We start from the raw sequence: 13555 nt of genomic DNA on the forward strand, positions 1-13555 counted from the left end.
CATGATCAGGGCCAGCAGGGCAGGCCCTATGAGGAGAGGCTACGGGACCCGAATCTATTCAGCCTCCACAAGAGAAGGTTGACGGGGGATCTAGTGACCTGTTACAAACTAGTCGGGGGGGATCACAAGACATTGGGGGAGTCCCTGTTCCCCCAAGCAATACCAGGAGTGACTAGAAATAATGGCCACAAGCTGGCAGAGCGTAGATTCAGAATAGACATCAGGAGGCGCTACTTCACAGTCAGGGCGGCTAGGATCTGGAATCAACTTCCAAGTGAAGCGGTGCTGGCTCATACCCTGGTGGTCTTTAAGATAAGGCTAGACAATCACCTTGCTGGGGTCATTTGACCCCAGTACTCTTTCCTACCATGGCAGGGGGTCAGACTTGATGATCTGCTCAGGTCCCTCCCGACCCTACTAACTATGAAACTATGAAACGTCTCCCTCATCCTTCATCAAACACAGTGAAAAATCACTGTATCATCAAACCTCATCAGATAATACATAGTTAACATCTGGCTTGTCTTATTTTTATGAGAAACCATATAGCTAATATCTTATCCATAAATGTTCTTAGTGTCCAGTATGTTGCATTCTTTATATTAATTCAACATGCATTGGTGTGTGCAACTCAAAAGTTCACCTAACACACATGGAATACATTAGTGACATACAGGCATTCTTTCTACCCTGAGAGTCACTGCTACAACAATACAAGCATTCATCCAATTTCTCCCAGGGCAAACATCCCTTCTAGGAGGAAAGATCTTCCAGGTGACAACCTGGAAGGGAGGAAATGTTGAAAATCTCTCACAAGAAAGAACACTTGTATGTTCCTCTCCCAGTCTGGTCCAGGAGACAAGTGGAACAGTGAGTCAAAGCCCCCAACCCATGCCCTAAACCAGGGACTCTGGTCTGGGAAGAGAGTGGAGAGATTGTTCTCCCATCACCAGGAACAGAGTGGAGGAGCAGCTGTTCCTTGTTTGTCTTCCAACCTTAGTCTGGGAAATGGGAAGAGGGCTTTGACTCACTGCTCCATTCCCCTTCTGGACCAGACTAGGAGTGTTTTTTCTTGCAAGAGACTTGCTCCATCCCTTCCAGGAAACTTCCCAGAAATTTCCACCACTAGAAATGAACACCTGTTCAGGGCCACTGTCACTTTGCTAATGAATCAGAGGAGACAATGAAGCATAATCTATACATAAATGGAAAACCCTCTTTAAACAAACTGGGTCAATTTATCTGAGACAAATCGAACGCAATTTTCTTGTTGGATTCTTTTCTCTTTTTTTGCACATTAAGTCAACTACATACTGTTTTGTAAACACATACAGATAGATTAAATGCCTTTGATGGGTGGCAACTAGGATTTATTTACAGAAACACTTAAGTGGAAAGTTGATCAGTATGTGATAAAAACAAAAACAGGAACACCACCCATCAGAGATATGCATTTTATTTATTTCATGTGCTGAGTGTCTATCATGCTAAGCTCCCCTTTATGTATTAATAAAAGAAACACTCAATTCAGAAAGATTTTGGGGAACTTTAAGTTATACACTACATTTTGTAATTGCTGAAATCTACTGCACAGTTACACATGAAGATTTATCCTGTTTTCTATTAAGAGTGTTATGGCTTTTAGAAAGCCACCCATAATGCATCTCTGCCACTTCCATCTACTTAGAAAAGACAGCATCCTGAAGTGTGCTTCTGCTCTCAAAAATCACATAAAAATGGCACCTTATGACAGAAAGACATTCTATGTACTTAGAATTATATATTATTACTGTGGGGTGCTTTTGCTTTTATTCCTTTATAAAACAGCTCTGGTCAAGCGAGATAAAATTCATCCTGGCTTGTGCTCCCACTGAATTATTAATGATGTTCCAAATACAAATGATAGCCTCAGTTACACCCCTGGGAGCCTAATGAAAATAACTGTAAAATAAGATGATAATTGTTTCGCATAAGTGTTAAATGGAAATACTATATGGACTGCAAAATATTTACTCCTGGTGACAAAACTGAGACAAAATTTTTTTTCAAAATTCAAGTTGTACAAGGTGTCATTCATATCAGAAAATTCTATATGCTTGTAAAATGACCTAGTTTGCTTTGCAAGTCACTGTGACATAGTAAACATTACATTTTTTTATTATTAAACTGCTTAGAATAGCAACATTTTAAAAGCATTCAATTTTAGAAAGCATGTCCACACAACTTAGCTTAACATTAACAAAATAAGCAAAGGCACAACTAACCAGGACTGTGCCCTGCGTAGCAGGCTGGGGAGCTGGGGGAGGAAGCAGGAGTCTTACCTGCTCTGGGGACTTAAGAAGGCCTCAGCTGGTGCTGTTCATTCTGGTTGTTGCTGATACAGCTGCAGCATGGTATTCCAGCACCCAGCTGCTGCTGCAACAGTAGCAGCACAGGGCTGCAGTTATTGCTAGAATAGTGGCAGGGTGGGAAGACAGGGGTGGGATGGGGAGAGGCACCATTCTGGTACCCCAATGTTGGCACCTGAGGCAGGTGCCCTCCTCACCTACCACAAATTACATTACTGAAAAAAAATTAAGTTTGGATGCACTCATATCACTATATATACATACTCCTTGCTCCTTTAAACTTTGTAATGCTATTGAAAAAAGATTACTCACTCTGTCACGACGGCTTGCTATTTCTGCTTTAATCTGATATGGATCATACTTGGTATTAGTTGAAAATCCAGAAAATGCTAAAAAGATGGAAAACAATGGTACAATAAAATATTCACTCTTCAGTGCATTAAGTATATGCACATAGTATGCCATTGCAGATAGACTGACCAATTCAATACATTTCTAAAACTCCATGATCTTGTTCATATCATGTAACCACATGCGCAGAAGTCAAGCATACACTTAAATGTTTATTATATCCAGACAATAAATAAGTAAAAAAAAAAAAGGAGGTCTTCAAATCATTTCAGGTTCCCAAGACAAATCTCTCTTACTCTAGGAGGAAACAAATTTATTTGCAAACAGATTCCAAACTGCTCTCTTTTAGCAGGAGTGGGAGGAACTATAATCCCTTAGTTAAAAAAAAATGCATGCAGCAACTGTTTGGAACAAAATGCCTGCACCCAAATTATTTATTTTTTACAGCAAAAAAGTGGAAAGAGTATGTTCAATGATTTTTTTTTATTTTTCTTTACTGTAAATACCTTCATAACAATGTAACAAATGTAATCTCTCCAAATCAAATCGGAACCCTCTGAATCGATCTGGAGAGATTTGGACATAGACACAGCTTTAAATGTTTTTTCTACACACCTCAAGTTACCAGGTGCAGCTCATGAACACTGAGATGGTGGGGCGTATGGAGCATCCCACAGGAACACAGGAAGGTCCTCACTGCACTCAGCAACAGATCCAGAAGTGTACCAGAAGCACTTCCAGTCCACTTTTGGGTCTGCTGGGGAGCATGTGGCGGCCCCCATGCACCCCCTGCCAGCTTGGCTACTGGTGCCTCCTGGATCTGGGGGCGGGCGCCTGGGGTGCCCCCACAGCCGCTGAGCCAGGGAGCCACTGGGGGGGCAGCGCCAGCGTGCTCAGCAGCAGACCCAGAAGTTGACTGGAAGTACTTCTGGTCCACTTCTGGTTTAGCTGCCAAGCACGCGGGGGGGGGCCCTCCACGCTCCCGTGAGACACTCTATTCGTCCCACCATTGCAGCCTTTACGAGCTACACCTGGTACCTCAAGGTATGTAGAAAAAACATTTAAAGCTGTGTCTGTGGCCAAATCACTGATTCTCTAAATCAGCACTGAATCTTCAGATTTGGATTCAGCTGAATCAAAATGGGACAGTCATCTGAATCAACTACTCGAATCACCGTCCCTGATCTGGGCTGAACCCTTCTAAATCAAATACGGCCCATTTCACACACCACTAATGATCCTATGATAACATACTTTATTTATCACCTCTTTTGACCCACATTTCACAAACAACAGGCAAAAATGACTTAACTGTTGAGTGACTAACACAATAAATATAAAAACTGTATCACTGGTTAAAGTTTGGGCCACTTCATTAAATAAGAATCAATCTGGTACCAAATGGGTATAAAGCACATAAAAACACAGCATCATACATTTCAGAAATCTTGAAGAATTATTTTTTTAATCAAAAAAAATCAATTGGTTTCAGTATTAATCATCACTGATTATACCCGACTTGCTAGCATCTCAATACATTCAGTGACATGCCACGCTGCAATTCAGAATTTTCCTTCCTCTCAGAGTTGCAACTTCTAAATGGAAGGGAGGGAATTTAATCATAGGTTTTCATTACAGTTTCTGTTTAAAGACACCTCTCTATTTTCTTAGAGGCCTTGACTGGGTTAGCTAAGGCCATTTCATATGCCAACATGTTCTTTATAGTAAACGTGCAAGTTTTCAAGTCACCCGGTAATATATTCCAACTGGTAGATTATCTTTGGTCCAGATAAAATTGTTTACTTTCTATCCTGAACTGTGTACTGATTAAAATTACACTTGTTAACTCTTCTTCCAAGAGAAGGCTACATTTATTGATGCAAATAACTGTAAAAAAAAAAAGGTTAAGTGTATGCAAAGTTGACTTTTAAGTGTTTTGAAACTGTTGGATAAAATTAACTGTTAATAACCATCAGTTAACGGAATTATCAGGAAAAAGCTTAACCATGCAAATAGGAAGTTAGCTCCCAAAGCATGAATAGTGGGGGGGAGGTATGACGTACACAGAGCTGGCTTAGGAAGGGGCCAGGACAGACAGTCACAGTGCAGTGACTCCAGGATGAGTCAAGAAGCAACTAGGAGAGTAAGAGTGTGGACAGATGCAACAGAACATCTTAAATCCACTTTAAACGCCACAAGTCTAGACGGGCAGGCCACTTAAAACCTATTTAAGCTTCCTGGAACATTTTAAAAGTACAATGGGAAAATCAAGTGCAGTTTTGAACCAGTCCTCCATGAACCAAAAAAAGACATGAGAACACAGCATTTCATGCCTAGTGTCTGCTCGGTCCTTCAGGCACCCCAAACTGCACTTCTCTTCATCCTTCCCAAACAAGGGGCAAGGGGCTGTTCTGGAATGCAGCCAGGACTCTACAGCCTACCTAGTACAGAAGCAGAAAACCTCTGTGTCAGTTTTACTTCCTTCTTAGAGACCCTGGGTGTGGGTCCCAGGGTCATTTGGGGCAGACAATAGTGGGAATGAAAGGGTTGCAAGATGCTGGGTGTGTATTTGGCCCCCTGCTCATGTTTCACTGGAGGATGGGTACTTTGGGGTACCCCAAAAACTCTCCAACTTTTCCAACCGTGCTTGGAAAGCTACCTTCTCAATCTCAGATCCCTGCTACAGACCCTGGGCACTTCAGCCCCCAGACCTACACATACTACAAGCAGGGGCAAAATACATCTGCCCTCCTCCACAGCTTTTGGCTACCCCTCAATTCTCACCACCACCACAAACAAGTTTGGGAGCCAACAACTCAAGTGAATGCAGTTGGAAGGTGAAATAAACAAAATAGCTTTTTAGGGCAGATGTTGAAAAGCCCTAGAGTTATTTGGTGAGGGCGGGGGGGAAGGTCAGAGCACCTATGCCCCCCTGCCATTCCCCAACACCATGAGCATCAGGGTCACACAGCATTCCAAGAACCTGGAAATCCCCTACCCCAAGTGAGCTTACAACTTTGCAACATAGGGTATATTTATTCAGGGCACTGAAACTGACAAAATGCTTTGGTAAGTAGACAACAAAACAGAGTTGGTGGGGGGGGGATGTTGGGGCCCTCCAGAGCATGTAGCACCTCCCCAGCCCTACATGCAGAGGGAAGTCTGCCCCCCCCCACCTGGCAACCCCTCCATTCCCACCCCCTACCCAATAGAGCCTGGGATCCGCAGCACAGGCCCCGTACAGAGAAGTGACATTGACAAAATGCATTCCAATGCAAGTCTTGCAAAAAGCAAAACAGTGGAGATCTTGGAGAGCCTGTGGAGAACCCAAGCCCCTAGGCAACACATGCAGGGAGTCACAGCCCCCGACAGCAATCAGCAACCTGTCCATATACTCCACATACCCATCTCCCCACCTCAAATGAGCCTGGGACTCGCAGCTGCAGAGGCCACAGAAGAAATATGAAATTGACAAACTAGCTTTCAGGACAGGTAAGGAAAAGCCACAGAGTTCATGGAGGCCCTCAGAGTCTGTAGCCCCCTGGGAACCAGGAGCAGGGCATCAGAGCACCACCCCTGTCCCCCCACAAGCACCTGGTAGCCCTTCCACCCTCCTGACCCAAATGAGCCTGGGACCCACCAAGTGGGGCCCAATATCTGTGCTGGGGTCTAAGCTATTCACCCCAAGCCACACCTGTGCATCCCCAGTGAACCGCAAAGTGTTCTTTATTCAATTCAGTCTTTTTAACTCAATGGTTTGAGATGAGGAAGCAGAAATTTTCAATTGAGGGTGGCATCCAACCAATCTAGGTCTTCCTCCCCATCTAGGGAAATCCTCAGGAAACTGCAGCACTGCGTCCTGGAAGGCACAATGGTACAAGTACTCTACCTCCCCTAGGGGCTTTCTGACAGCAGTGTAATCTCCAGAGGTAAGGATTCAACTTAGAATCTTAGCAGCGTACTTGTGGACACTTCTGCCCAGGGGAAATTGTGAACTGGCTCCAAATCAGTGACATTCTTGGAACAGTTCAACTACTATATCTGTCTGCATCCCAAGAGTCCAAGATGTTGGACTAGAAAGGGCCAACCATGATTTACTGGTTTTATTGCTTGAAGAATGAGGACCTCCTTCCACTTTGTTGTGGAAGTTGCAGCCTGCTGCTTCACAACCATCCCTTGTTTTCATTCATCCATATATCATGATGAAAAGGGGAAAAAAAAGAGATCACTTAAAACCATGCACTAATTTGCCAAAAAAAATTAACAACAACTGCTATCGATATGTGAACTGAAATTCTCTAATTTCAGACATCTTAAGCTTTTTCATAGCACTGATCACAACTTAAAAGTGAGACTGTTCCATGGATACCTCCCATCCAACCCACAAGCATGTGGACCATGTCTCCTCTCACAGAAAACGAGCATTTTAGGACTTTTAGCTGTCTTTTAATGCAACTTGACAGATAGAAACAAGGAGAATTACACGAAAACCAGGGTTTCAGGTGTTCTGCTTACCACAGAAAAACGAGGTGGGGCAGGGGACAACACGGATTTTCCTTCTTAATTGAGAAATACAGAGATTTCTTATTTTAATGGAGAAGCGTGATTGATCATTTTAATGAAGAAATGTAGATTTTCCATTTTTGCAAAGAGCTCTTTTCAGGCTTGCAGAGTTCCAGCCTGCAAAGGGCATGGGGAAGTGGGAGGAGGGCAGTCAAGCAGGGAGTGCCATGCGCATGTGTGTACATACAGGCAGCCATGTTGGGGAGGGAAGGGAGCCCCGCTTTGGCCTGCTGCACCAGTTCTTGCCCACTGGGTTGCGGACTCCCCAGGGGGACTCCCCAGGGGGAAGGCAGCAGGGCAGGGAGCACAAGCCCACAGAAGAGACCTCCACCCACCCAGCCCACAGGCTCCATTCTTGTGGTGCTGCCCATGGGAAAGGGAGAGCTGGGATCTGTGTTCTGCTCTCCCATGGCAGCCACCACCTTCCATGGGCAGCAGCCAGGGTTTGCGTGCTGCTCCAGGGGGCAGGAGGCTCTGGACCTAGGTCCCTGGCCCCACAGCCCTAGCAGCTGGGGGCCCACATAGGCAGGACGGGGGGGGGCAGCGGGTGTTGTGGAGTGAGGGATACCAGCAGGGCTGGGAGGCTGTGGCTTTGGAATGAGGGGCCTGGACCCATGTCCTGATGAAAAGGTGAGCTCTGATTTTCTATGATTAAAAAAACTCAAAATCAAATACCAAAATCTATAGGTATTTAGAATTTATTTTATTATAGTGTTCGTCTGAGGCACTGGTAGGCTTCCAAATTGCTTAAAAATTGTCAATATAACAATAAAACATTGTGTTCAATTGATTCATGATTTCATGTTAATCATGGATTCTGGGGTTTTTAGTCAGAAGATTTGCTCTTTTTAAACAAAGAAAACCAGGATCCCTGGCGATCACTATTTGATCAACCAGGCCTCTGCATTTTTCAGAATTGCTTGATCCAGTCCAAAACTGAAGTTTTAGAAATATTTACTAACCCTGAACACATCAATACTGGTACATATTTTTATAAAGCTTTACACATTTTTATAAGGCTAAGTGAATAAATTAAAGATTTATTAAAATAGTTTTCAAATATTTTTCTAGGTTATTGAGTTTTAAACTATATTAGGAGGAAAAAAAATAGTAAATCCAGAAATTATTTGCACTATTGCTCCAATAATCTCAGAGCGAAGTCTGAATTGTTATTTGTATCCTACTCGGTTGCTATTATTAAGTTTGTATTTTTTTAAAGAAATGGTTGGGGCTATTGTAGCTTATCTATACTGACAAAATAAAAACAGAACCTTTTCTCCGCATATATGTAACAAAAATTTCTGTATAAAATGACTTGCTATAGCTCCACAAAATTAATTTTCAATAGCTCCATAAGACTTATGAAAACTGTGGGGGAAAAAAATTAATAGCCTGATGTTCCTGTTTCAAACTAATTTAAATTGGTATTTTCTCTCATCCCAATTTTGAAGTGATGTTAGCAACCAATATCACACCGCAAAAGATAAGTTTAGTTTTTGTGTACACTAGTGTTTGCAATTGCAGTGACTATGGTTATGCCAAAATTTAAGTGAGAAGAAATATGGTAATCTAATTGCTGCAATTTCTATGTCTAGTATTGTACAAAATAAAAAAAAAAGACTTACAGAACCAAAAACATTAAGTTCCTATCTTCTGAACAACAAACAGATTTTTTTTTTTTTATAATGCTGGTGGTTTGCAATACTGGATCTTGCCACTGAAGTCTTAGACCAATAGAGGGGTTTTTGGCATAGATTCTAAAAGTACATGTGGTGGACTTCTGATATCTCCTGGGTAATTTCAATCTTATTCAGATAAAAGTACCACAAAACGTAAGGGAGGAATTAGGGGACACTGATCACCTATGATCATGGGCTAGGTCTTCTACTCCTGACATTAAGAATACTGGATCCAGGATAATTTACAGGACTTCCCGTCATGGCATAGGGTCCTGCAGGAGAGCCATGTTCTCCCAAAGGCCCCCTTCCCATGTCAAGTTGGCCCAAAAGGCACCCTCAACTGTCGCCCACCATGTCTTTGATGGTAAAATATATAATAGGGAGGCTGTCTTACGCACTCTTGGACACGGTTTGCTGTACACTCCGACGCTGTGGATTCCTGGACCCCTGGTGGGTCCCGCTCCAAGCTAAATGACACAACGGGTGTTTCGGAGCACCCTAGCCTTATGGGCTATGCATGGCTCCAACCACCCCATTACTACGCCCCAAGCCTCACAGATGGAACTGATATTGTTCGGTCTGGGCCTTGTTATAATTTGGCCCCCTCGTCCTCCCTGGGCTCTCCGTGGCCCTGTCTTGCACTGCACCCTCTCTGGCGCTCAGGTTCGGTGCAACCCCAATGCCACACCCTCTCTAGCTCTGGGGTCCCCATGCTGCTTTGGACCCACTATGAGGCCTCCTCCATCCCCTAACAATAAAACAAACAAAAGCCCCTGGGCTGTAACAAACTCAAGCCACCCGCTTGTAATGTCATTCAAATCTTACCAGGGAATACTGCATCCCACCACAGTATTAGGAGCTGCTCGTGCAGTCAGTCTCCCCTTTGCTTGCTCAGGCAGAGCTCTCTCCCCCTTGGCTGCCAGCAGGGAACCTGCCTGCCTAGCCTCAGCCCTGGGGTTTAATGTGAGCCAGGCCCTGCCCCTTCTGGTCAGCTGACCACTGGCATGTGTGGGTCACTAGCTAACTCTGGTTGCCCTGGCAACCAGCAACTGGGGCTCCTCACTCACTGCTAGGGCTCTTTCCCTAGCAGCTGCCCCTCTTTAAAAGGAGCAGGGCACTTAAGTGCTCTGCAACACTTCCATTTGAGGGGATAGGGTTTTTTAGCAAGTGAACAGTTATCTGAAGGACTTCAGAGTCACTCTAAATTTACTAAGATCTATACAATTACCCACTACAAGTACCATCTCTAACGAAACTGGCATAGTCCTAAACCCATGTATCCAGAGAAAATAGAGGGAGTATGCATTGCAGAAATGATCAGCGTCTGCGGGAGCTTTGTCTCCTCTATTATCCAGATGCATATGCAACCTCAGATATAGGGGTGGTGGTTATTTCTATTATTTCTATCTCCTCTGTCTTGAATTGAATCACAATTTTTTAGGACATCAGAGTTTTTCAACACAGAAACATATGATATAATGAATGTACCAACATAAATGTAAACATAATATTGAGTAGAGGAAAAAAGGCTGGAAAGAAAAAAAAAATCTTTTTCTTTAATAAATGTGCCAGCAGCATCTATTTTAAATACAAATAAATACATTTGTTTGAATGTTTCCTCAGTGCATATATTCCTTGTATTTCAAAATAAAATAATTATTTGCCATTTTCTTTGTTAACTATTTTAGTTTCTTTTTAGCGTATAGTTTATGAATACTTTTTACACCGTATGGCCTTTGTTTTTTTGTGTTTTTTTTTTAAATAAAGCCTTTTTTGTAGCTGTTGTACAGGGAGCTGTAATATGTTCTTTCTGCTGTTAGTTTCCATAGTTATTTTAAAATTTCTTTACTGAACTTAACAATCAGCTAATAAGCAAAACTGAGTTCCTTCAGGTATTGTAATCATAAGAAATCTCTTGAGTTGTCTAGTCTTTCTCTTATACAGGTTAGTAGTAGCAGGTTTCTACAGAATCCATATTAATTATCTGAATGAGACTGGAATTACTCAGGAGATTGTCAGGAGTCCACCACATGTACCCCAAGGAATTCCTAATCTGTCATAATGTATTGTATAAATCTATGTCCACAACATGTACCCAAAGGAATTCCTAATCTGTCATAATGTTATTGTATAAATCTATGGAACACCAACACCTTGAATAATGCATGTAATTATGGTGTGCCCCCGCTACCAAAGGATAAAACCAAAAAAAAAATATAAAAAAGGGCAAAAAGAATGATCCAGGGCATGAAGAACTAAATTATCTCTCCATGCCTCTGTTAATCCTTGTTGATGCTAAGAGGCATTAAGCCAGCCAGCCACCAAGGATGCAGACAGAAGTGACAATTTTTGCCCAATCTGGCCATAGAAAGCACTTTATCGATGTGACTAAACACAAGTGCACGGCGGCAAACAGCTTCAAAAATGGCCAATCGGATGAAAATCTGACCCCTTGCTGCATGAGATATCAAATAAAGACATTTCAAAATGCAGCAACTTCTGTAACTTGGGTCTGCAAAGCTTCCAGCCTGTTGCTGTTTTCAGAATGGGAGGGGGAGAAAGACAACAGAGGGAGTTCAGTCTGGGCTTTTTCAGCCTCCACCCCCTCGAAGAGGGTGGGGCAGGTGTATTGGAGCCCCACACCCATATGTCCAATTCATCCATGCCATCCTTAAGCACTATCTGGGGAACCCCAAGAACAAGTTCCCTCTGCTGCCTCTCTCCCCTCCCATTCTGAAAACCGCCAGTGCCCAGTACTTGCTAAGAGCCATGGCCACTGCTATGGGAACCTGACTGCAGACTCCCAGCAGGCAGCTAGATTCCTCTCCCCACTAAAACCAACACTGAACTTCTGTTTGGTCTGGGGTAATATTGTAACTCAGAACTCTTTGCAGTAATCATTCTGAGTTACAGCGAGGAGCAGCACTTCTGTCTGCACCTTTAATGTTACCTCACACTGTTTCTTTTTCTCCCCTGCAACATCCAGCAGGTTCCTTGTCCAACTGATATACCATGAGCCAGAACCCAATCCTCCACTTCTCTTGTTCTCCTTTAACTGCTTCTTGTCTGGAACCCCGGAACTTTTTATTTAAGTATCAAAAGGTATGGGAAATCTTGGGTATAGTTTAGCCAAAACTGAACTATGTAGGTCATAGCATGACAGATTTTAAAAGCCAAGGCAGATCAGTCCTGCAACATATCTGAAAATGTACAAGGCAGCAGCACATAAAAGCAGTCTGAAAGTGGAAGTTTACTGGACACCTGCAAGTAAAGGAAGTAAAATAGCATGTGGATAGAGAAAAAAAAAACTAGCAAGGATAAATGGATTAGTGGGGAAATAAAGGGAAGGAACTAATTTTAAGGTAAAAGAAGCTTTTCAGTCTTCCAAGACTTAGTTTAAAGGCTGTTAGATTTGCCACCTGCTGATATACCGTACTGTTGATTAATATAATAAGTTGATATTAGTGTCTTTTCAAGTATGAGCAAACTGAAGCAAATCCATGTTATCATGTCCAAATGTACCTTAAAATATTTGAATCAAGGAGGTATTTTTCACTAAAGCAATCTATGGCTTTCTTATTCAGAAGCAGAAAGTAAGACTGTCTACTTAATTACTACACTAATACCTGCAATACTCTGCACACAGATAAAAAGAGCAGTCTTCTGTCCTAAGAAACCACCCTGCAAAAAAGCAAGTTCAAATGAAATTTCTAGTTATATCAAAGAAAAATGCCTTTTGAGGGGCCTTCCCCCCACCTGTTAAAGTACAACTCCTCTAAGAATTTAATATGAGCTTCTTCATGAGTAATTTAAATTTGTTTACATCACCAAAAAATAAAGTAATGGGTACAAGTTCTTAAATAAATTTGTGAAAGCTAAATAGCGAGAAAAGTGTATTAACAGAAGAACAAACTCACAGCTGGCATAGGAACGGCTGTCATCCTCACACATTTTATGCAGATGCTGATACTCTTCTTGAGCCAGCTCAAAACGCTGCTGTTTAATTTGGTAAATTTCTTTCTTGGCATTAAGTGCCTCTTGGGCAACAATTAAATATTCCTTTAGCATGCGTTCCTGCTCTCTTCTCCACTGCTCTCTTGGGTCCTCTATTTGTGTAAGCTCTGAGGAAAAAAAATGTGAAAAAATGCATGAGTCCTTTTATTCCACAAATCAAACTACTTTTGTGGTATCCAACTTGCATACCTGTGCTGACAGATACTAAACAAGAGAAAAGTTTAGTATGAAAGCATCTAATTCACTAAATGTCCACTGTAAGCACAGGTTTATACTTGATTCTTTTCCTTACAGAGCTAAGATGAAAAATAATATTTTATCACAAAATAACCACTCTCACAGACAACTTGTTTTAAAATGGTACCTTAAAGACAAACTCAGAAAAACACACACAGTTACACATATCTAGTTTAAAATGATGGACATGGTAATACTCTCCACAAGCAGTGTCATTCCCCTCCTGGTAATAAATCTATAATATGCATTGTACTTGAGAAAAAAGATTGGTCAACATGATGATAAAAAGGCCTATACCCTATCTATGATATTTACTTGAATCCAAGACAAGATTTTATTTCCCCATTCAACACTGGGGGGGGG

General features: G+C 42.2%; 1 protein-coding gene across 1 annotated transcript in view; it reads right to left on the reverse strand.

The window, feature by feature from the left end:
- WWC3 (WWC family member 3) overlaps nt 1–13555 on the reverse strand; it is a 114266-nt gene that overhangs the window by 90945 nt on the left and 9766 nt on the right. The window contains exons 2-3 of the mRNA XM_019529344.1: nt 12859–13062; nt 2661–2737 (exon numbers count right to left, since the gene is read on the reverse strand). Of these exons, the coding sequence (XP_019384889.1) occupies nt 2661–2737; nt 12859–13062 (281 nt within the window). The remainder of the gene's footprint in view (nt 1–2660; nt 2738–12858; nt 13063–13555) is intronic.

Source organism: Crocodylus porosus, unplaced genomic scaffold (assembly GCF_001723895.1).
Source record: "Crocodylus porosus isolate Cpor-Errol unplaced genomic scaffold, CroPor_comp1, whole genome shotgun sequence".
NCBI classification, from domain to species: Eukaryota; Metazoa; Chordata; order Crocodylia; family Crocodylidae; genus Crocodylus; species Crocodylus porosus.